This window comes from Pleurodeles waltl, chromosome 11, assembly GCF_031143425.1.
Source record: "Pleurodeles waltl isolate 20211129_DDA chromosome 11, aPleWal1.hap1.20221129, whole genome shotgun sequence".
In the NCBI taxonomy this organism is placed as follows: domain Eukaryota; kingdom Metazoa; phylum Chordata; class Amphibia; order Caudata; family Salamandridae; genus Pleurodeles; species Pleurodeles waltl.
The window spans coordinates 337,701,431-337,726,951 of NC_090450.1; the positions used below are offsets into that span (position 1 = coordinate 337,701,431).

A 25,521-nucleotide genomic window follows, 5' to 3' on the forward strand; every position below is an offset into this window, starting at 1 on the left:
GGACAGGAGATGCAGTGGATCTTGGACTTCGGCAGCACATTAATCATGTGTGTGTCAGATGGCTTTGTGAGATGAGCTGAAAAAATACAGGTATTTGCGTGCTTGCTTGTGTAGGGTGTTGAGCAGCGCAGCTCTATCCAGTGGCATGGAAGTGAGCTGCAATTAGGTAATTGTAAAGCGCTAAATAAAGCTGCAAGGTAATGCACCACAGGAGTTAATGAGGTCTGTGCTGTACTGGTTGCCTTGGTCAAGCTGCTGCTGATTTTCACTTGTGCACGTTTGACTCACCATTGGAAACAGATTCATGCTTCTTTGCACTTAGTTACTCTGCGTGCACTAGTGCACATTTTGTCTAAACACATGATCATCTACGCGAGAAAGGCACAGAACCCTCTCCTGCTTCATTGCTTGACCTGTCACCCTACCTCCTCCTTTATCAATGCTTGCTTTGAGTGTCAGCACTTCATTCCCAGGTGCATGCAGTATGTTCACCACATTAAAACGGGTTGGCTGTCTCATACAATTATAGGCTTCTGTTTTGCTCCGATCTCAGCACCGGCAGAAGATACCAGCCTGGCATCGGTATCATCTTCACAGTCTATTAGGTGACTCTACTTGCTGCCTATCTCAATGTGTTTAACACTTACTCACGTAGACCCACCACTACTACCAATTCTCTTTTGTTTGCTCCTCTTTAGTTAGCGTTTCTAGATTTTCTCGTATCAGTTCTTTGTAACCTTTTTATGTTGGACATGTCACCGCGCTTTTTTCAAGGACTTTCAGCCAAGTTGAACAGCAGTCGTGCTGCTAAACAACATGGCTAAAAGATATTGACAACACCAATAACTCTCACATTGCAAAGACATATTGGCTTTGCCAAGGCTTATTGCCATTTGAAGTCAAAATAATCAATTGAGTTACAAAGTGCTCTAACTACAGCGGGCCAATGATTTGCTATTAGAAAATGGCAGATAACGGGAAGCTTCTTAATTTGAAATAAGTTCATCATGACCTTTCTAATTGGTGGGGAAAGTGTCATTTCATGATCTAGTACCACATTCAGGTTCTTAACTCCGGTAACATGTTCAAAAGACTGCCCCAATTTTGAACACAGGAGGGAGGAAAAGCTTGAAATGCTACTTTGCCTTCATACCTATAAACGTGAATCACCGTTGAACTGAATCCACATGACAGACATCTGTGACTCCAATGAGACAGAGAAATTGGGTGAATTATGAAATTCTGTGTCAACAACTGCCTTAGTAATATAGATTTAGTTGTCTTTAACATATGATTGTGTGCCAATGTTGATGTAGCTTAACAAAGTAAACAAAGATGCTAAGGGCCAGGTGAACTAAACATTGGTCGCCATTTGCGACCCTTATTTTTTCAACAAATGTAAATATTAATGAGGTAAGTCCTAAATTACAGGCCACTATGATTTTTTGCCATCACAGGGATGGCGGCCTACTGGAGTCAGCAGACCACTATATTTGTAATTGCTTTTAAATAAAGCAATAATTTTTTTAATGCAGCCTGTTTTTCTTGAAGGAAAACAGGATGTGTTTGAAAAACATAATGGAAAGTTAACAAACATGTTTTATGACCCGCAGTGAAGTCCATGCCATAATTTTTGATAGACTTAACACATGGAAAGAAATGGGTCTCATTAGCGACACAGAATACAGGTACCTTAGGACAGAAAATCACTGGTTCCCATTTATTTATGTATTGCCTAAGACACATTAACTGGGTAGATTTCCTCTTGGACTACACATTATTTCTGGGAATAGGGAGCAATACTGAACACCTGTCTGAATATGTGGACCAGTTTTTTAAATCTTTTGTGACAAACGTACCTTTTTATATAAGGGACACCATGGATGTACTCAATAAGTTGGAAGATGTGGTGTGGGACCACTCTATACTTTTGTGTTTCTAGATGTTGTAAGATTGTGTACCTGTACATGGAAAGAATTTGGATTAAAGACCATGGAATATTACCTATCACCAAGAACTGCTGGTCTATATATGACTATTCAAAGATGTTGCTAGAAATGGCAGACTTGATTTTGACCAATATCTATTTCCTGTTTGATGGAGAGTGGTTCCAGCAAGTTCAGAGGACAGCGATGGGTTACAAGTTTGCCCCTTATTATGTGACCCTCTTTATAAGAAGGGGTACACCTGGGCACCAGCGGCTAGAGAAAGGTCCCAATTTATACATTTTTTTGGCCATTTTATTGATGATATCCTATTCATTTGGACATCAACAGAACTCCACCTGACAGAATACCGAATATCTTAAGCAGAATGACTTTAATGTACAGTTCACAATGTGCCATTATGATAATAAAATCACTCACTTTTCTGGATTTGGAACTCTATTTTGCTGGGGGAAAAGTTCATAGTAAAGTATATAGGAAACACACAGCTACAAACAATGTTTTGAAGGCTGATAGTTCACATCCCCACTCTGTGATTAAAAGTATCCCCTATGGGGAAATGATCAGGATCCGCCAAAATTAGCAAGGATAAACACTTTAAAGATGGTATTTGAGATCTGAAACCACATTAAGAGCTAGAGGATATGAATGTACTACTCTTGATCAGGCAGAGAATAGAATCAGTAAAATACAAAAAAGAGAAAAGATAATAATGAGAGAATAGCATTACTCGCCACTTATAACATGGAACATAATAAAAAGAATAAAATTATATCTAGACATTTGCCAATATTATCGGGGGTACATGGTCTGAAAGATGTAATCTCTAAAAAGACTATTGATTACATATTTAAAAGGTATCAGAGACAGGATTACTAAGAATTACCTGCTAGCTGTTAAAAACGTACAGGGCTGTGGTCATCAAACAACCAAAAAAGTCTATGTATGCACAAAATGCAACATGTTTGGCAATAATTTAGCAATAGTTTGGCAGTAACTGTCTGAAGCAGGTCGGCTACAACTCAAACGACAATATTACATTGACCAGCTTATTAACTGTAATAGAACATTTGTGGTGTATGTAATTGTATGAAGTTGTTCAAAGATTTATGTGGGCAGCACTGTAAAAACACTCAAGACACACCTACAGGAATATCAATAAGAAATGGGGATATGTGTTATGCAATAGCCCAACTTATTATAGAAAGACATCGGACAGACGTGGATTTACTTTTCATGAAATACAAAGAATGGTCTGTGGACCACATGGAGGGGAACAAGAGTTGTTTTCTACGACAGTATAAGGCCAGATGGATTAGTAGGCTGTGAGTTGTAGAATGTGGGTTAAATACGGAGAACACGTTACACTATTTTTTACAGTAAGTACATGGGTTACAGCTGAAAAACACTTAAAAAGAATATATATGTATTATCACTTATCTAATTTCAAGACTTACGGTCCAGATTTTGTTTTATATCACAACAGTTCATTCTTTTGCAGGTGAAAATATGTTGCAATTAGATGGAGTGTTGGTGATGTCACATTTGGTTAGATTTATTTGGTATTTAATCATGGTTCATCTACATATTTACTACAAAATGGCAATAAAGTGTAACAGGTTGGCATGATGTTTTTTATCCAGAGTTTGGTTGATAAAAGAAAAATGTTTTAGATTGTTATCTTCTCCAGTGTAATTTGTTACAACAGGTTGCAAGATGGCGCCTTTTTTGATATATGTCGCAATTTAAGATGGTGGTGGGTGATTCTTAGACATTTTCTAGTGTTCCAGTTGAGAAATGACAGATTTTACACTTCTAAATAAGCTGTGGAAAGTTGTTGTAACCTATCGGCTGACGCTAGGTACAGGTTACACAATTTATTTGTGATACCTAGTAACATAACAAGATGGCACCTTTTTGTGGTTCGATAGAAAGTTCGATATATGAAGAACTCTAAGATGGAGGTAGTCGACACTTAGACATTTGTTAGCTTTCTACTCAAGAAATGACTAATTAGGAACTAAAACTGGCCTTTAAATGGTGGTGACTGAGGAGATTTCTGTTTGGCCGATGGATGGTCAGAAGTTAAGCATACAGACTCAGACTGCTTACAGGTAAATATAGTATAATGTAACTGTAGCATGGCTGACACAAGTGTTTATAGTGTGCCTGCGGTGAAGAAAAAGATCTAAGTTTGTGACTGATATTCTTTAGCATGTACATTTTGAGAACAATAATAAGTCATATTTGAAAGGAGTCTTGTCCTACCAGTGGACATTAGATACAGGTTACTCCTTTATTTGTGATGGACACAAAGTATCTGGTAAACACAATGGCCCTCATTCCGACCCTGGCGGTCAAAGACCGCCAGGGCCGCGGGCAATGGAAGCACCGCCAACAGGCTGGCGGTGCTTCAGTGCCCATTCCGACCGCGGCTTGAAAACCGGGTCCGGCGGTTTCCCGCCGGATTAGCCCCGGCTGGGCGAATCGCCATGGGGATACCGACCCCTTTCCCGCCAGCCTGTTTCTGCCGGTTTTCACCACCAGAAACAGGATGGCGGGAACGGGTGTCCTGGGGCCCCTGGGGGCCCCTGCACTGCCCATGCCACTGGCATGGGCAGTGCAGGGGCCCCCTAACAGGGCCCCATTAAGCTTTTCACTGTCTGCCTAGCAGACAGTGAAAAGTGCGAAGGGTGCTGCTGCACCCGTCGCACACCTGCAACACCGCCGGCTCCATTCGGAGCCGGCTTCAGTGTTGCAGGCCCTTTCCCGCTGGGCCGGCGGGCGCTCCCTTGGCGGGCGCCCGCCAGCCCAGCGGGAAAGTCTGAATGGCCCCTGCGGTCTTCTGACCGCGGAGCAGCCAATTGGCGGTTCCCGTTTGGTGGGCGGCAACCGCCGCCCGCCAAACTTAGAATGACCCCCAATATCTAGTTGCAGATTCCTTACCATAGAATTTCCCACAGACGTCAGTCTGGATCCGGATATTATTCTTGAGCAGTACCCCTGCCTGCTGTTAGGAGGTGGCGATCGACTCTGCGTCCATTGTTGTCCACGCCAGATATGATGTTGCAGGTCCTTTATAGGTGTCACCCTTGCACGCTGACAACAGTTTCTTTTCACAACTTGCCAAGCCAGAAGCGCAGAGCCATGAAAAACATTGACCACTGGTGTGTCCAAACTAGGGTCCTAAGGGGGAGTTTCTGTCCCTAGAAATCAGTTTACAAAGTGGGGAGGGGAAGTAAGGAATCTGTAAGTAGACATTGTCCCTACCAGATAAGGCGTTACCGAAGGTAAGTAACTTGTGCATCTGACAGAGACATTTAATTGCAGATTCCTTACCTTAGAATAGATACTCATGCAATACCATTCCCAGAACAGGATCTGCAAACTAAGATCATACTAGAAAGTCCTGCAGGACAGAATGGGCAAAGTACCCGTCCCTACGGAACTGACTGTCCAGGCAGTAATGTATGGTAAACGTGTGCAAAGATGCTCAAGTTGCCGCCTGGCAGATGGCAAGCACTGGAACTCCGCGTGCTAACGCAGTGGTCCCAGCTGTAGATCCAGTAGAATGAGCACACAAACCCTCAGGGGGGTTGCTTCTTAGCCAATGGCTAGCATATGCAGAGTACGAACCACCTGGAGATAGTCCGCTTCTGCACTGCCTGACCTTTCTTCGCACCCACATAACCGACAAAGAATTGATCATCCACCCGGAACTCTTTGGTATAATCAAGGTAGAATTCCAATGCTCTTTTTGGGTCCAGGAGGTGGAGTCTCCCCCCTCTTCCTTATAAGGATGCAGGGGTGTAAAATGTAGGCAAGGTGTTGGATTGGCCAGCATGGAAGGGAGTAACCACTTTTGGCAAAAAGGAGGCCCTAGTGTGAAGCACCACTTTGCCAGGATAGCTGAAAAGAAAGGGCAGCTTAGATGACAATGCCTATAGCTCACTCACCCTGCGGGCACAAGTAATAGCCATAAGGAAATCTGTTCACAAGGTGAGAAGCATGGGAGGACATTTGTGGAGTGACTCAAAAGTAGTGGAGCAGGAATGTCAAAACTAAATTCTAATCCCACTGGGGTATAATGAATTGAGATGGAGAAAACATATGAGTAAGGCCTTTAAAGAATGTATTGACAATAGGAGACTTAAACAAGGAAGGTTGATCAAGCAACTGCAAAAAAGCAGAAATGGCAGACAGATAACCCTTGAGAGTGCCCATAGCACAGCCCCGCTGGGCCAGAGAAAGGATAAACAATAGGACCTCAGAGAAAGGGGCAGAAAGGAGGTCAACAGACTTGTCTGTGCACCATGCCACAAATTTCCTCCTGACGACCGGCGTATACCGTTTTAGCAGAGGTTGCCTGGCTGCCAAGTTTACTTTGCAGATTTCTGGAGGAAGGTCAAAAGCTGTCCAGTGTTGCATTCTCAATCTCCACACAAGAAAGAAATAACTGGACAGGTTCGGGTGGAGAACAGTCCCGTTTCTGCAACAGAAGAACCTCCTGAAGGGGCAGTCGGATATGAGGATCAATGACCATTCTCAGTAGCTCGGACTACCAAACTCTTCTTACCCAGTCCTGAGCCACTGGGATTATTTGGGTCCAGCCACTCTTGAACTTATTGAGAATTCTGAGCAGAAGGGGTATGAGTGGAAAGGCGTACAGGAGGCCTGAATTTCACTCAGGATGAAAAGTGTCTCCTAGCGATTGCTGCCTTGGAAATTCCACCACGGAATGATGCTGACATTGTGCGTTATGTGAGGAGACGAACAGATCTAATCAAGGCTCTCCCCACTGCTGAAACAGACCTTGCGCCTCCTTCGAATTTGTCTCATCTGGTGTTCAGAGAACCTGACAGATGTTGAGCCACCAGGGAAATGCCCTGTTGTTACAGCCACATTCAGAGGTGCAGAGCATCCTGACAAAGGGTCCGTAACCCCACCCTGCCCTGCTTGTTGCAATACCGCATGGAGATGGTGTTGTCTGTTAACACCTGTACTACTGTTCTTTTGAGAGAGGGAAGAAACACTTTCAATGACCACACGGAGCTCCACAGTTTGATGTGGAGTCTGGACTCCGTGGGAGAAGAGATGCCTCTGATCTCTGCCTCTCCCAGGTAGCCACTCCACCCTAGGAGTGATGCATCTGTCACTACTGTCATATCTGGTAGGGGAAGGGAGAAGGATCTACCTCTGACCCAATCGCGGTTTGTTTGCCACCACTGCGGATCTTGGGCAGTTCACTCCCAGGTATGGCCCATGTCGGAGAGATTTCCCTGATGCTGTGCCCACTGAAAATTCAGGTCCCACTGCAGAGCCTGCATTTGCCATCTGGCCTGCCACCAACAGGATGCAGTAGGCCATGAGGCCCAGCAGCCCTAGAGTCATTCTCATCGAAATCCAAGATAGAGGCTAAAACATCGGTATCATAGCCTGAATGTCCTGGACTCACCGCTCAGGAGGATAAGCCTGATACTGTGTCCAGAACAGCTCAATGAAAGGAAGCATCTGAGAGGGAGTCAGGTGTGACTTCGGCACGTTGATAGTGGACCCCAGCAAATGAAGGAGGTCCGCCATAGTCTGAAGGTGGGAGACGACAGCTGGGGCCAGCTCGCCTTCAACAGCTAGTCGTTGAGATAGGGGAAGATTGAAAACCCTGATCTGCACAGATGAGCTGCGCCTACCGCCATCACCTTGGTGAACACCAAGGGGTGATGGTAAGGCCAAAGGGAACCACAGTGAACTGAAAGTGCTTATGGCCCACTGTGAACCACAAGTAATGTCTGCGGGCATGCTGGGCGGGAATATAGAATTAGGCGTCTTGCAAGTCCATTGCTACCATCCAATCTCCTGGGTCCAGAGCACAAAGAACCTGAGCCTGAGTGAGCATTTTGAACTTCTCCTTCTTGACGAAGCGATTGAGGGACCAAAGGTCTAAGATAGAGTGGAGGCCCTTGTCCTTTTTGGGTATCAGAAAGTAGTGGGAATAGCAACCAGAATCTACTTCTGTCACAGGAACCCTCTCCATGGCTCCCTTGGCCAAGAGATGCGTAATTCCCTCTCTCAGAAGTACCAAGTGATCCTCCGTCATCCAGTCGTAAGATGGTGGCATGGACGGAGGGGTAATCTCGAAGGGGAGGTAGTAGCCCCTTCGGACTATCTGCAAAACCCACCTGTCTGATGTGATGGATTGTCAGCGGAGCAGGTGATGACGGATCCTGCCTCAGATTGGTCTGTGGTGGGGAAGAGACATTGGGGGTTATTCTAACTTTGGAGGAGTGTTAATCCGTCCCAAAAGTGACGGTAAAGTGACGGATATACCACCAGCCGTATTACGAGTTCCATAGGATATAATGGACTCGTAATACGGCTGGTGGTAAATCTGTCACTTTTCCGTCACTTTTGGGACGGATTAACACCTCCTCCAAAGTTAGAACAACCCCCATAGTAGGAAGGTTTGGAGGCTGCTTTGGTGGGGTTTGTGGGGTGGGGGGGCGCAGAGGCAGGGGACTGGCCCGACTGCTCGCTCCCTGATCCATGAGGTTGGTGGATCCCATGTCCCTGGCCATGCACAGGATGGGCAGCATGCCCATCATGGTGGGTGGACGGGAATGCACATGGCTGTGTGCCCCTTCCGTAGCCACGAAAGGGGCGAAAAGCAGACTGAGGGGGACAAGGAGCCTAAGCAAGGCCCAAGGACCTGGCCATAGTGCGAGAATCCATGAAGCGCTCGAGCGCGGAGTCTGCTTTTTCTCCGAAAAGATAGGTGCCATAAAAGGGCACATCCATAAGGTTGGCTTGGACATCCCCCAAAAAGACAAACATCCTCAACCAGGAGCTTCAGGGCCACTGTTGATGCATCTGCTCTGCCCAGTGAGTCGGTCGTGCCCAGTCCACATCGGATTGTGAACTTTACTGCATCTCTCCCACCCGCAACTGCTTGGGAAAGTACAGCCTGCAGTGTGTGGGAATAATGGCCCAAAAGGCATACAGTGTTCATGGACCGCAATGATATGCTGGCAGAAGAAAACATCTTCTCCCAAGTGTGTCTGGCTTCTTGGATTCCCTATCCAGGGGTGTGGAATGGAACACGCCATGGGAGGTAGAGCTTTGGATGACTAAGCAATCAGAGGTGGGTTGTGGCATAAGGAAACTTGGGTCGCCTGGGGCAGGGCGATGGCGGCGTGCAATTGTCCTGTTCACAGTAGCCCATGTGCTAGGTTTGGACTAGGTACCCAGTAGGACATCCGTAAGGGCTTCATTGAAGGGGAGCAGGGGTTCAAAGGATGAAGCTCCAGGTTGAAGCACCTCTGTCAGGAGGTTAGTTCTGACTGACTCTAAAGGCAACTCAAGCTACAGGACCACAGCTGCTTTTTGCACCACCACGGAATATGACACTCCATCCTCCGCAGCCACGGCAGGGGGAGAATGCATGCCTAACTTCAATCCACTGGCTTCACCAAGTCCATATGCCAGTCCATAGATTCTTGGAGCTGGTTTTCCAAAGGGTCCGGCAACCCCTGCCATTCGGTGTCAGGACCGGTGTCGGGGAAGGTTGAGGTGGTACGACCAACGCCATCCTGGATCCAAGCATGGGTCCCTGGATGCTCCTCAGAGCTGAGGACTAAGCCGCGGGCACGGAACCCGAAGGGGTCCCTTCAGACTCTGCAGGGACCAAAGGTGCACCAGCGGTGTCAGACTCCCCACAAATGAAGTGCATGGCCTCCTCAGAACTCTTGTAGTTGGGCAGGGGCTACTTCGGCTCCTGGAAACTCACAGAAGCGTGGATTCGGCCCAGATGCAGGCTCTGCAGCTGGAGACCTAGGGCGACGATGCTCCCACTCCCTTGTCCCATCGGCCGACAGACCAGGGGAAGTCGAAGAACGTTTTGTCTCCTTTGACTTCTTCATATGCCTTGCCTTAATCAATTGTCCCGAGAACTTGTATTGGGATGACGAGAAGTGGGGGACACTGCAACCGATCCTGTGACCTTTCTCTCAATCTAGACCGTGACTTGCGTGGAGTTGAGCACCGGGCCTCCATCAGCTTCAGGGACCGCTCCCTCAAAGCCTTCAGATGCAAGGTCCGACACTCGGAGCACAAGTGTGGGTCATGGTTGCCCTCCAGGCACCGAAGGCACACAAGGTGCGGATCCGCTGTTGTGTAGCCATTTTAGTTATAGCTCCATGCACGTTAGTTTAACACACTAGGCTGCTGTGCACTTTAACCTAGATATATTTTATTCGGCTTTGCATTGTTATTTTTACAATAACCATTTTTACAGTCTTGTTTTATATTTCATCTATCTAACTGTTTTGCTTAGCCTAGCACTGTGTTCTCAAACAAGACATTCTTGATCACTCTGTGCTTCATTCAAGGCTACCGTTTGGTACATTGCTGGTGAACGTGGTAGAAGTTTAGTCTCCAACATTTGTAGAAAATATACATCCTTACGTAGGGACATTTTCTCACAACAAAAGCTGTGTTATTATAAAAACACTTTCTAGTCCCATTAAACGTTAACAGGGAGATTCCAGCCAGGGAACCACGACTGTATGCTGATTGCTGAATGCTTCGCTACAGATGCTAATGCAGACCACAGGCCTTTGCTCAGGTATTAGGGTTGATGTCTTCCCGGGGGAACCTGAAAGGCAGAACTAGAGCTTAACATGCTGTGCTCAGATTATGACTTAGATAGGAAATAGTCCATCGATCCTAGTGACAATATGATAGCGTTATTCTTATGCTTCACTCTCCTCGTCACCATTTTAATACTGTCATGTTGTGTCATCCTGGTAATTGCAGCTCACGCTTTGCTATCTAAGATGGATTTGTTTTATTAAACCAATCATTGATACATATACTGCTTCTGTTTGTCTTTTATATATGAGACTGAATTGTGAATGAGAGAACCGGAGGCGACCTGAGTGACCACGACTTCCCTGAGAAGCCTAATATATCATGCGCTCGGCTGCCCAATCATCCCTATCCTCTGATAGAGATGAGGCACTGCTAGTTAGCCAGAGCAAAACCCGGATTTAGAGCGACAGATGTGACCCACAGTGGGTCAGACTCAGTCTCCCACACCGTGGACGATTTTGCTGCTCAAAATCCAGTAGTCTCATTAGAATAATGAGAGCCTACGCGACATGGCGCCGCCAACGTTTGGTCAGGCTCTAATTTTCGGATCCTCCGGAGCATCTCTGTGTCATCCAATATAATGACACCTCAGTGCCGTATGCGGAGATGTCCATGGTAATGAGGATTTCCACCACAGCTGTGTAGGTGATCCTACTACAGCTGGAGGTTGTTCAAGCTTGAACTTTAAAAGGAAAACCCTATTTTGGTGTGCCTTCTCTGAACTCATAGTGTTACTATCATGGCGAATCCCCAACAGGTACAAATAGCGGTTAACATGAGACAACCTCTAACAGCACATTTATTAGAGAATGGCCTAACGACCCGGGGGGCCCAGTCACATTTGTGGTGGACGCCCATGCAGCTTATAGAACAGAACCGTTTTACTCTTGGGTCACATTTCCAGCAGTTGATGGGAACACAAATACATTTCATCAATATACACCTACAAATGCGCCTGAACAATACAGAGCATACGCATATTTAGAGATACCTCTATCTTATCAAGAACATAATAATTGGCTTGATGGCGCCGTACCCCACACAATATTACAAGTAAGGTTAGGTCCACTAAGTGATGACGGTCATACCTGGACTTTATTGGCCACCTATACACCACATCATGCGGTTGCAAATTTAGCAGTAGCTGAGGTTCGTCGCTTATACATTGAATTAATAGCAATATATAGACGATTAGTACAATTTGTGATGCAAACACTAAATACAAACCCAGCACGTGCTGCTCCAGCACATTCACATGCAGCGACGCCAGGTATAAATCCTGCAACAGCACATTCCATTATGGGTAAAATACCAGCCAAACGAGAGGAAACTCCGTTTTGGCTAGCACAGAAAATTAATACACTGGAAGCAGTATTTCCCCATATGGGACCTCAGGATAAACATAGAATATTAACAATGTGCTTGCCTTTTGTGATGGACCCTACAGTGGAAAACTGTAATACTTGGGGCACGGTATTTGCCGTGCTCTATACAACGGCAACCGGTACACCGACACTTGCCAACTTACCGGAAGTGTTGAAACAAATTTAAGATGAATACGGGGCTGCCCCGGCCCTAGATTTGGGGATGCAATTGATGGGCAATTTTGCCACAGTATCCTCAATCATTTTAAGTCACCTTAAAGGGGAAGCAGTCGCACATGCAGTGCGCATGCAGCTTTGTGACATTCCAAAACAGGATCAAGAATGAGAGCTGCCTAAAATAATAGCAGAGGCCTATTCAAGTATTGGTTGAGATAGCTTAGGGGCCAGACCACAAAAACCACAATTTCAGGGTAAATCGAACAAAGATACCCGCAAGCAAGCACCTGAGGGAATTAAAGAAACGCTGGGATAAAAAACAACAAACTCCTAAGAAAGAGAGGGGAGAATCTTCACGTATAGAGACCCCACAGAATAGGTATAATCTCAGAAACAGAGATAATATAAGGACGCCTGATAGATATCAATATACTGATACACGCAATCTCGTTCCTTTCAGGACTCATCGAAAAAAAAAATGAGAGAGGTGGGTGATCAGAGCGAAGAACAGAGTACATGAAACCGAGACAGGAGTCACAACGTTCTTCAGAGTTTTCTGTTAAAAAGGAAGAGAAACCTGCCCAACAAAAACAACAATTTAAAAAGAAAAAGGTGGCAACAGTCGCAGTCCGACATGCCACACAGGAAAAGGGTCCTCTTGAAGAACAAGAATTGGGCTCTATCACTGCTAGACAGCGCGGCAGAGGTCACAATAGTTCACCGGAATCTTCTAGAGCATCTGGAAGTGAAAGCAACTGATAACGTTATACAAGTAGAGACTGCGGACATGCGTGTCTCCACGCCTAATAGGGTGTACAAAGTAACGTTACAGTTCGAAGGAGACATTGAACGCACAATAGACGCACTTTTTTGGGATCGCGTAGTAAAAGTATATGATGTCTTGTTGCCCGAACAAGATTGGCCACCTGACTTTGTCCGTACCTGCCCATATGGAGAAGGAGTAATTAAGCCTTCTTTCTCGCCCCTTGTTCCAGAGGAACTCTCTGAATCCTATTCCATTGAATGGGCTTTGGCACAAGCACCTGCATTATAAAGAAATCACGTGGGAAGGGATAAAGAATCCCCCTACCATGTAATTCCAATTAAAAGTGAACCTCAGCCACAACCGCAGTATCCTATAAAACATGAAGCAAAGGCACCAGTGAGATAAATACTCACGCAATCAGAGTACCAGGATGTGATTGAACCCTGTGTCTCGCTAATGAATAACCCATTATTTCCCGTAGCTAAACCAGACCATTTATACAGAATAGTCTTAGACTACAGACATTTAAAGTCATACACGTACCTATGCTATCCAAAACTCGCATAGCACAGCACTAATAAGCAACACAGTGCGTAAAAAATACAAAACAATACTAGACATTTCCAATGGTTTTTTCTGCCAGAATATAGCGCCTGAGAGTAGAGACTTAACAAGTTTCAGCGCACTAGTCTCCCAGAAAAAATTCTGTTGTTTACCTCAGGGGTATAAGAACAGCCCAGGACTGTTCGCAGCTCGTGTCACTGCTATTTAGCACAAGATTGACCCTGAAGCATTGTCCTATGTAGATGATATCTATCTCACGGATGATGAATTACTACAACATTTAAGACGGGTAGCCCGCATTGTTGTAGGGTTTGCTGAACTTGGCTACAAATTTCACTGAAAAAAAATAAAAATAGCCTTCCTCAGTGTCCTGTTCTTAGGATATGAGCTGTCAAGTGAAGGGAAGAGCCTAGCACCACAATTCTTAGAGAAATGCGCACAGTTACAACCACCGAATACGATTAATAGACTCCAATCATTATTGGGTTTCCTAAATGTTGGCAGAACCTACATTCCAGATTATGCTACATGCATAAAACCTTTATATGACTTAATACGGTACGATTTTTCAAGTAAATTCTGGACAATTGAACATTCATGTATACTTGAGAGTTGCAGACAGATATGCTTGCAGCACAACACTTACACACGAGGGACAACAAAACACATTTGGTCATCAGAGTAATAGTTGGGGCCATCGGTTTCACCTATGAGACATTTAATGAAGGTGAGACAGTCCCGATTGCATACAAATCACACTTGTACTAGACGGCAGAAGAATGCTTTGCTCCCACTGAGAAAATTCGAACTGCTGTACAGATGGCTGTCATTAAAGAAAGACCTCTTGCCCGAGGAAAACACATTATTGTTGTTTCTCCAATCCCAGCCCTGGAGGCTGTTACAAAAGCTAGCGTTCCAAACGCAAAAGCATTACATCCACGTTGGATACAATGGGCTGCGTCTCTGACAGCCACTGATGTAGACTACATTTTTTACCCAAAGTTACAAACTCAGGAATTTTTACAATATGAAATAGAATATCCAGTTCCAGCAAATACTTTGCCTATTGACCAATATCATAGAGTCATGTACACCGATGGCTCTGCACAACCTGCAATTGGAACTAAACATCAATATTCTGCTGCTTGCGCAGTCGAAAGCAGCTATACGGAGGGCGATAAATTTTGTCCTCTGCATACCTTTACACAACCCCTAGGGGATTGTACAGCACAACTGGCAGAGCTAAAAGCTCTGCTGATGGCACTGGAACACACGGATCCTGCACAGCCTACACTGATTGCTTATGATTCACATTATTGTGTCCAGTCCATTAATTAATACCTGCATTATTGGCGCCAGAATGGGTTCAGAGATTCCAAAGGCAACACCATTAAACACAGACTACTCTGAGGGAAAGTAGCTGACCTGAAAGAGACAGTACCGAATGTCCATGTTGTGCACACACTTGGACACCAGCGCGTTGGAATACATGTTGCTGGAAATACACTGGATGATGAAGCTGCAAAGTCAGCAGTGGCTGTGGCCGCTGTAGCTGCGGTGACTCGTTTGAGTTCAAAACCGGACGCAGACATTTGAGCTGCCATGACAGCTACGGCCGATGGTATGCCCTATCCTTAACGATTTCCTAACAAATATCACTATCCTATGGGAGGTATGCTGAACGCTGAGGTTAAGATACCAAAGCAAAACACAAATGATGGACGAAATGCGGAACCAATCAAACATTCACCCCCAGTCACAGATCTGGGTTTAATCCATTGTTATTTTGTTCACCATGCCTCCCCAGTTTAGACCCGGCCATATGCAAATCAGTCTTGACCCTGTTCCTCATGGGAACAGTCCAACCTGAACTGCCAGGCCAGGTCCTCCCCGGACCGGAAACAAGCATCCTGGGACCAGTTTCAGGGTTTCACACTTCATCAGCCAGGCTAGCTTGAATCCAGTGGCATAGTAAGCCCGGGACCCACGTCTGGGTATACCCGGCGCACTTATGGCGGCAAAAGCAAAGCAAAACACAAATGATGGACGGAAACTGTCCTGGAATGGCATGGCAAGCAAAAAAACTGATGGATTAAACCCAGATCTATGACTGGGGTGAATGTTTGATTTGCTCTGCATTCCGTCCATCATCTGTTGTTTTTGCTTTTGTCGCCCCAAGTGGGAAGGGTATGCACAGACGTGGGTCCCTTGCTTGCTATGCCACCAGATTCAAGCTAGCCTGGCTGATGAAGGGTGACAACCTGAAACCGGTCCTAGGATGCTTTTTTTCTGGTCCAGGGAGGACCTGGCCTGTTGAAAGATCGACAGTTGAACTGGTGGAGGAGGTTTTGAAACCACATTTTTCTTCACATAAAGTCCGAAGAGAATTATCCTTTGTGAACATTTCCGCAGTGCCGATTCCTGATGGGATTGTTTGGGACAAAGTAATGTTTGATATACATGGTCCCACGGAAGTTATTCAAACACCGTATATGTTCAAATTATCAATGAATGATATAGTAATGCCAGGCATTGTTTCTGATGATTGGGATGTGAAAACACTTGATTCTATGATGACTGAATTGCAATATTATACTGTCTTTGAAAACGAAGATGTTTACCAATTTAAAGAAAATTATAGTGGTATGTTTTGTTATAATTATTATGGGCACCATTTCATTTATATAGAGCGAGCAGTCCCAAAACTGTTTTTAATTACATGCAATGGGAACATTGCCCGACTCCGCCGCAAGGGAGTTCCAAAACATATTCTGAAAAGTTTGCATATTTTTCTGGGCACAATCAAAAGAATGGTGAGTCATATTATTTTAAAGTACCACCTACTAAGGATATACATATGTTATTGACCAATATGAAATTTATATATTCGGAATCCTTTGTTTCCCGGTTATCTATAGAAGGCTATGAATATTGGTTGAAACCAATTGATCCTAAAAGTGTGTGGGGAACAAAAAAATGGCAAATTAAGGGAAAGAAAACATTGTTTAGAGCATGCCTTATTCCTGTACAAATTATCATTTTAAACTAAACGGTACAACAGACGAGTTGTTTAGGCTTAGCTAAAATTAGGGCATTAAACATGCCCAATATACCTGCCCCTGCAAAGTTTTATAAATGGCAAAAATATACAAATGCAACTGAAAATGAGCTCGCTGAGTGGGTCCAGAATGGTACATTTAATGCTTCACTGACACGTCCTGGCGGTTGGTCATTGTGGCCAATAGATACCAATGGGTGTAATCAACGTTTTATTAACTCCTCTGGGGGTTTTAGGACGAGTAGGCCAGACCCTCGCTATATATCACCAGAGCATGAGGGCATAATTACAACATATAGTGTGGGGAAATTATGCCAGCAGTGGCTAAAATCATCCTCACTAGATGCGGTTAGAGAACACCTCAGTCTCCTGTCTAACTCCACTGACTTACAAGATTTCTTGTCAGGCCCCTGCACTCCACGTAGGAAGCGTTTCTTATATGCAGTATACAATGAGATTTGGAAACTTTCCCAACAAGATGCTGCTGCCCGGTTAAGGAAAATAGATCAGGAAAATCTAAAAAAGGCATTAGCTGTTGTGGATAATGGGATTAACACCTTGTCCGATCGGATATACACCATAAATAATATTGTCTCTTCTGCTATAGACATTATACAATCAGATATGTCTTCTTTACACCATGGACTCGTACCTAGTTTGGAACTTTTCTAAATTGACATGTCTTTTTAATTCGGTTACAAGTCGCATGCTCATGTTTTAAATTGCCACGTAGTATGCTTGTGTGTCCTTTTAACTTGTCCTAAATGACCTAGTTTTTATATATATTCTTAGGTTGAGCTTTTAGCCATGAAATTTTAGTTTTGGCTTTGAACCACTTTCAACTGACAAGGGGAGGGTGTTGTGTAGCCATTTTAGTTATAGCTCCATGCACATTAGTTTAACACACTAGGCCGCTGTGCACTTTAACCTAGATAAGTTTTATTCGGCTTCGCATTGTTATTTTTACAATAACCATTTTTGCGGTCTTGTTTTATTTTTCATCTATCTAACTGTTTTGCTAAGCCTAGCACTGTGTTCTCAAACAAGACATTCTTGATCACTCTGTGCTTCATTCAAGGCTACAGTTTGGTACATTGCCGGTGAACGTGGTAGAAGTTTAGTCTCCAACATTCGTAGAAAATACACATCCTTACATAGGGACATTTTCTCAGAACATCAGCTGTGTTCTGTGAGCACTTTCTAGTCCCATTATACGTTAAGATGGAGATTCCAGCCAGGGAACCAAGACTGTATGCTGATTGCTGAATGCTTCGCTACAGATGCTAACGCAGACTACAGGCCTTTGCTCAGGTATGAGGGTTGATGTCTTCCTGAGGGAACCTGAAAGGCAGAATTAGAGCTTAACATGATGTGCTCAGATTATGACTTAGATAGGAAATAGTCCATCGATCCTAGTGACAATATGATAGCGTTATTCTTATGCTTCACTCTCCTCGTCACCATTTTAATACTGTCATGTTGTGTCTTCCTGGTTATTGCAGCTCACGCTTTGCTATCTAAGATGCAGTTGTTTTATTAAACCAATCATTGAAACATATACTGCTTCTGTTTGTCATTTATATATGAGACTGAATTGTGAATGAGAGAACCGGATGCGAACTGAGTGACCACGACTTCCCTGAGAAGCCTAATATGGAATGCGCTCGGCTGCCCAATCATCCCTACCCTCTGGTAGAGATGAGGCACTGCTAGTTAGCTAAAGCAAAACCTGGATTTAGAGCGACAGGTGTCACCCGCAATGGGTCAGACTCAGTCTCCCACACCGATCTTGCTGCTCAAAATCCAGTAGTCTCATTAGACTAATGAAAGCCTACGCGACACCGCCACGGACATCGCTCGATGGCAGGACCCGCAGGGCTTGAAACCAGTCTTCCTCGAAGACATCCCTCGATGCACCAGGAGTTAACAACTTGAAAAAACGTTGACAAAAAGTTGAAAAAGAACAGTCAAAAACTGACTGAGAGGTAGCTTTCTTCAGATCAGCGCTTGCTTGTGAGGCAAGAAAAGAACTAATGTCAGCATGCCAGGGTGGCCCCTACATAGGACCCACGTCATATTCTGCGCAGACGACAACGGACCCGACCAACGCCACCTAACAGCGCACTGGGGTACTGCCTGAGAAACATCTCCAGATCCAGGCAGACTCCTGGGGGAAATTCTAAGGTAAGGAATCTGCAACTAGAGGTCTCTATCAGATACCTAGTAACATTACAAGATGGTGCTTTTTTTCAGTTCACTAAAATGTTCACTATACGTGGAACTCTAAGATGGCGGCAGACGATACGTGGACATTTGTTAGTGTTTTAGTCACAAAACAACCAACGAGGGACTAAAACTGTCCTTTAAAATGTGATTGATGAGATGGCTGTTTGGCTGCCTGATGGACGATGTTAAGCATACAGATTGGGTCTGCTTACAGGTAAATGCCTTATGATGTAGAGTTAGTATGGCTGACACAGGTGCTCATAGTCTGAATGCAGTGAGGAGAAAAGATAAAAGTTTGTCACTCATTGTTTAACATGTACATTTGCATAACAATAATAACTTATATTCATAAGACGTAGTAGATATGTTTGAACAAGTGCAAAGCGAGTTACGTCCCATAGGTGGACGCTTAACCATTTGGTATGATGTTTGCTTGTGAGACTAAGAGACAGTTCAAGATGGCACCTCTTAGTCTAGAGTACGTAGGAGTAATTATTTATTAATTAAGAGGAATTACGTAGAGCTTGAAACTCAAGAGATTCTAAATTGAGGGTTCTTGGTAATGAGGTTTGATTGCAGATTTTAACTTTGAGATTTTGAGCTCTGAATCTATGAGTAGGGGCATTGAAAATTCATCTTTGTGTTTATTGCCCATTTTCTGAGAAATCCCTAAGGCTACATTATTCATGAATAAAAAAAGAAATTAAAGACGTTATCTTCATATAAGAATGTATACCACAATGTAAGTATTAATAAAATGATGACATGGAGATGGTGAAGCGAAATTAAGGATGCGCTATCTTTAAGAACTGTAATGCAACATACACTATCATATTGATTTTTAGTTGAACTCATTAAAGTTTGTGGAATTTTCTTTGTTATTAAATCTATTGATAGTAATTGTGATATTAACTTCACAAGTCACAGTTTAGCACATAAATCTATTGTGATATACGAGTTGAATTTGTGAAGTGGAGTCTACTTACTATTTTAATATATATGGAGGTATTATTTGCTGATTAAATTGTTGAGTATTTAAGGACATGAACTAACTGTGACGCAGGAGATGAATTTGTAAATTGTGGTCTTCTCATTAATTTAAATATGTATTAAGACAACATTTGTAAATAATTATGTCCAATTGATGAGGCAGAGGATTCTACATGAATGATGAGGTGATCATGATGTAATGTACCCACAGTCATAGACCAAAATGTTTTTCCCCTTTTTTGGATTGGCGTTATTGTAAAACGTTGTTATATATGTATTTTATAGCCTTGATGAAGTCCCCTGTTGGGATGACACATGTTGGCTGGGTGTCACTGTTGATTTTAATGAAAACAAAGAAACAATGAAGAATAAAGATTGATTATTTTTTTTAAACCACCGGCATTTGAGTCTCTTCCTTTGAATGGCATAATATTGGAAACATTGCCTCTGCATCATGGGATCTGGACTTTTATAGATATGATTGGTAAATCAGAAATGTAATTGGATTTTTTGAGTGTTTTCCTTTTGTATGATTATATCCAAGAATTGTTCCATGATTCTCGCTAAGAGTAAAAAAAACCTTAATGGGTCTGTGATTCCTAATTTTCAATGGCTTATGTTTCAATGGTTCAACATTTATTTTTTACTAGGAATGTAACAACTCCATGTTTGAGGGTTTGGGGTACACAACCTTCATAAAACAATCTGTTGTTGAATTCCCAAGTGAGGGATGTGCACACTCTTTTGGGAGGCATGCTGACATGGGACTGGCAGTAGCATTAGTGAATTTATGTTGATCTTCAAGACCAAAACAGGGGCAAGTTTCAAATATGTCCATTTAGCATTTAGCTAGGCACATAGAATAGCTGTCTTCTGCTATTGAATTAGGTCAAATAAATCAATTTATCTCCGGACGGCAGTGTTTCCACCATTTTGTTCCTGGCTATTTTTTTAACTTTAATATTTAAGATGGAACAAAGGGAAGTAATACGACTCTGGTTTGACTTAAATACAGGAAGCAAAAGATCTAAAACTTTAAGAAACCTTTTATCTAAATTAAAGATTTCTGCATACAAAAGGTCTTTTAGGTGGGACCCTCCAGACCCAAAAGTGGGTAAATCAGGGATCTGTAAAAGGTAACGCTTTGAGATTTTCTGACTTTCAAAGATACCACATTGCATTCTTTTAGGCTACCTACTTAACTGATTGCCCTTTGGTGCTATTGTGGCGCAACTTAGTTTGGGAAAGTATACAACAGAGCAACTGCTCTCAGAATAATTGCCATTTAATAAAGTTGTCCCGAAGAAACACATTGTCACATTACGATTATCCCAACATCGTCATGTCACACATTGCAAATAATATGTTCTCTAAAACACAAGCTTTCATTTACATTTATCTGTAGTGGTAATGAAAATAAATGTGTTTGAAGAAGATGTGTATAGTCTGGAGAACGTGGGCTGGTCTCTAACGGGCATTAAGATGTATCTTTGGGTAGGCAACTTAAATTATATAAAACACATATGATACCATAAGAAAATACAAGTGAAGAGGTAACAAAAATGAGGTATTTTTAGATTTTGCAAGAGAAAAAGGGTGATAATTAGAATACAGTATTAACATTTGGACAGAATTATGTAACAATGTGGACAGATTGTATCAATTCAGAGTTTATACAGTCTCTAAATTACCAGGTTACCAATAATGCTTCGGTGATGTTGTTTGTAAATCCATTGAAGAAAGTTGATATTGGCATTCAACAGAACTAGCTGCACTGTGGCAGATAGTCATCGAAACCTAGCAGTTCCTCCATCCCTAAATCAGGATGGGGACCACAGATTCAGAGTTATAGCGGGGCTCCTGCTCATCCAAACTTCAAGTGAAGGCCCACGTTGCTATATTTTATACATTTCAACACGCACGACAGGGAAATTTAATTTGGTAAAGTATTCCAATGCCCAAAAAGTGATCAGGGTAAGCCAGAACTCAGCACTACATTTGCAATATTTTCCATTGGCTACTTACTTGAGCTGAGCTAGTATATCAATGGATAAAATACCCCATAGAGATATTGTGGTGAGTCAAAGTTCAGATTTTTACTGAGTAAATGTCTGTTTGTCTGTTGGTTCAGAAAAAAATACCTGAAACACCTTGGCAAGGATGCAGATAGCCAGAGTTTGGCTGAATGCTGAACTTCCTTACATGCTGGCTGGAAAACCAAGATTTGTAAAATCATGTATTTTAAATTTAAGTTGTGACATAAAAATGTTGACCAAGGCGCTCCTACTGAGCTAAATTGGAAATGTTATATGATGGAATTTGAAAATAATTTCTAGACCAACATCTTTTGGAATCCTTTCTTCTTATTTTTTAACTTTTACATTAACTAACTAAATAAAGATAAAACAAATTCCTTAAACAAAATTCTAAACTAAAGAGTACAAAGGTAAAATTGGTAAGAGGCAGTAAACACAAAATGGCTTTAATAACAGCTCCACTCATGAATTGGGACAATTAAAAAAAAAAAACAATTAACTACCAAATGCGAATAGTCATAATCTTGCAAATGGGAAATTTGTACTCAGTCATGCAGTATCTATTCCCAAGCATACAAAACATACTCAATAGTGACTAACAGGCGTAGTGAGCCATTTTATTACAAATTAGTAGAAGTATGGGAACTTTACGAAAAACATGCAACTATAATTAGTTGCAATCCTGTATTAGTACTCTCTCTCAAACATAGTGAAAACAAACACACTCACCTTTCTGATGTGCTTGCACCACTCATCAAAGTCATTCTCAGTGTTGCAGAAAAAGCCCTGGAAGAGAAATGTGCTGGTGAAAATCTGGTCAAAGCTACTGAAAAACCTCCACAGTGCCAAATGCCATGGAAAGTGCGTTAAATAAACATTTAAAAAAACGATGTAGTTTTCAGAAATAAATGTGCCGGTATGTCTTTTTTGAGAAATATAAGTCAGGAATGTTGCAGTTTCTTTAATTCCATCCGATTTATTGTTGAGGGAGTTGTGTTTCCAAAGTATTCTGTGCCATCTGAGATGCTTCTTCTGCCTGAAGGATATTTCTATTAGGTGATTCAATATCTAAGGTAATAAATGCCTCTAATTAAATGTAACTCCGTTAACTAAGGTCACTTTTGACTGTATTTGGATTGAATCGAATGTCTTTGATCATGTTAATTAGAAACGCACTGTTACACACATAAGAGGTGCTCAATACTACGAAATCTGTCATAAGTACATGACACTCTGTAAATATGTAATTAATTTTTCAAACTTTCACCGTCAGTACATCCTGTTAAGTAGTCCAATTTATTCCTAATTCAACAGAAACGAATAAGGAACCACCAAAAAGACTATGGGCCTCATTATGACAGTGGCGGTAAGTGGCGCTTATCGCTGCGGTGATGGCTGCCAACATACCGCCACGGTGGGGAACATCCGATCCCCATATTATGACACACACACACACACCAATCTGACAGAATACAGCCACATACACAAATCCGCCAGCCTAAAGGTCAGTGATAAAGTGGCGCTCCCAAAACCCATACTGTTATGCCAACAAAACAATGCCCATCACATTATGACCCACAAATCACCACATCGGACATTCAATGGCGGTAAACCATTGGCGGTACATACAGCCGCGATCGGAATGGACACCCACATTCAAAACAACACCACACTGGCCAATACGAAAAACATATCAGAAAGATTAGACTTGATCTCTTTTTCCAAAACAAAGTTTCAGATCCCCAAGAAATCTCTGGACTTAGAAAACCGTCCACTTTCGTTCTACCTACTGCTGTGATGCCTTGTGAATTACTTGCTTTCAAAAAAGATGTATTAGCAGATGTTAAAAAGTTACACCCTCAAAAAACTTTCCAAAATATCTCTTTACAAGAGAAAGAGGCACTCAGATCACTGTCATCTGATACCAACATTGCCATAAAATCTGCTGACAAAGGCGGCGCTATAGTTATTCAGGATGCGCTAACATACAGACAAGAGTGTTTACGCTTGTTGAGCGACACCAAGTATTATGCACCGATTATCCATGATCATACCAAAGACCTACAAGCGAGGATAAGATCTATGATCAATGAGGCTACATCTCACATGTGGATTACAAAAAGAGAGGCTGACTTTTTGATACTCCTAATCCTCGGATTCCGTATTTTTATTGCTTACCTAAGATCCGTAAGAATGGTCAAACCCACCCCCCCCCACCACCGGACGACCCATTGTTTCAGGGATAGGCTCAGTCTTAGAACCATTGTCTATTTTTTGTGATCATTTTTTACAACCATTGGTACAAGAGACACCTACTTTTTTGAAAGACACCACTGCTGTGCTCAATCTTATTGATCAGATTAATGCTGCTGAAGAAGTTCAGGTCTTGATCAGTTTCGATGTAGAATCACTCTATACTAACATCCCGCAGGAAGCCACCTTGCAGGTCAAAGAGGATTTTCTATCAAGGCAGAGCTCTAACCTTTCCACCCCGGTCTTGTTCATTATGCAATGTGCCTCTCTAGCTCTGACTGAGAATTATTTCAAATTCGAAGATCAACTTTATCATCAAATACGAGGTACCTCAATGGGAAGCACATTTGTGCCCAGTCTTGCCTGTCTCTATATGTATCACTTTGAAGAATCATTTATACTTAGTGACTCCAATCCTTTTATGGTCAACAATAAACTTTGGTGCCACTACATCGACAACATCCTGATAATCTGGCATAGCACCATTGATTTGGTGACAGACTTTATTACTTGGGTTAACACTCTTGACCCATTCTTAAGATTTTCTTTTACTGTGTCTTCTGAACATCTTGCTTTTTTGGACCTTTAATTTCCATCCATGATGGCAAATTGGGGACCACAACCTATCACAAGTACACAGATCGGAATAATGTACTTTTATATGACAGTCACCACCCGAAAGCACTAAGGGATGACTTACCTTATGGGCAATTCCTGAGGTTGCATCGCAATTGCAGCACAACTCTGAGCTTTGAGACACAAGCGGATGATTTATCTCATAAACTGCAGAATAGACATTCCTCTCCACGCTTAATCAATTTAGCCTGTAAACGGGCCCGGAACAATCATAGGGAAGCTCTTTTGGCACCTAAATCAAACCAGCCAAACCGTCGTCTCACCTGTGTATCTACCTATACCCCTATGTCCAATACTATCAAGAAGTTGATTAATAAGCAAAGGTTGATACTCTGCAGTGGCGGGGTCGACATTCCAAAACCTTTGTTTGCATTTAAACGTACTGATAACATCAAAGATATGGTAGTACATACCTGTCCCCGAATACAAACTCTTGAGAATAGACAAACCACTCTATGGCAATTACCGCCAGTGAAGGGACATCATCCCTGTGGTAACGGTAATGTTTGCACGCTAACTTCACGTACAGAAGTTCTAGACCTCCAACTGTTTGGACGATGGTACTTAAAAAAACACACCAACTGTAACACTCGCAATTGTATCTATCTGATTCAGTGCCCTTGTCAGTTGCATTATATTGTTATGACAACACGCCCAATCAAAGTTAGGATAAATGAACATCGTAGTAATGTCAGATGTGGACTCATAGGACTGGTCCCACAGGAAGCCATCAAGAAGATTGGGACAAACTTTCCTCTTTGAAGCGTGACCTGATTAAGACCATTTTACATGGGACAATTATGACTGAATATCTACCAGCCAATATAGCCCCTAATGGACTCATCGTAACGAATGTACCAAG

General features: G+C 42.8%; 1 protein-coding gene across 2 annotated transcripts in view; it reads right to left on the reverse strand.

Annotated features, from left to right (window-relative positions):
* The window catches only part of ATG4B (autophagy related 4B cysteine peptidase), a 483,533-nt gene that overhangs the window by 94,429 nt on the left and 363,583 nt on the right, over nt 1-25,521 (reverse strand). For both annotated transcript variants that reach the window (XM_069213627.1, XM_069213626.1), the window contains one exon: nt 22,500-22,556. In XM_069213627.1, coding sequence (XP_069069728.1) covers nt 22,500-22,556 — 57 coding nt within the window. The remainder of the gene's footprint in view (nt 1-22,499; nt 22,557-25,521) is intronic.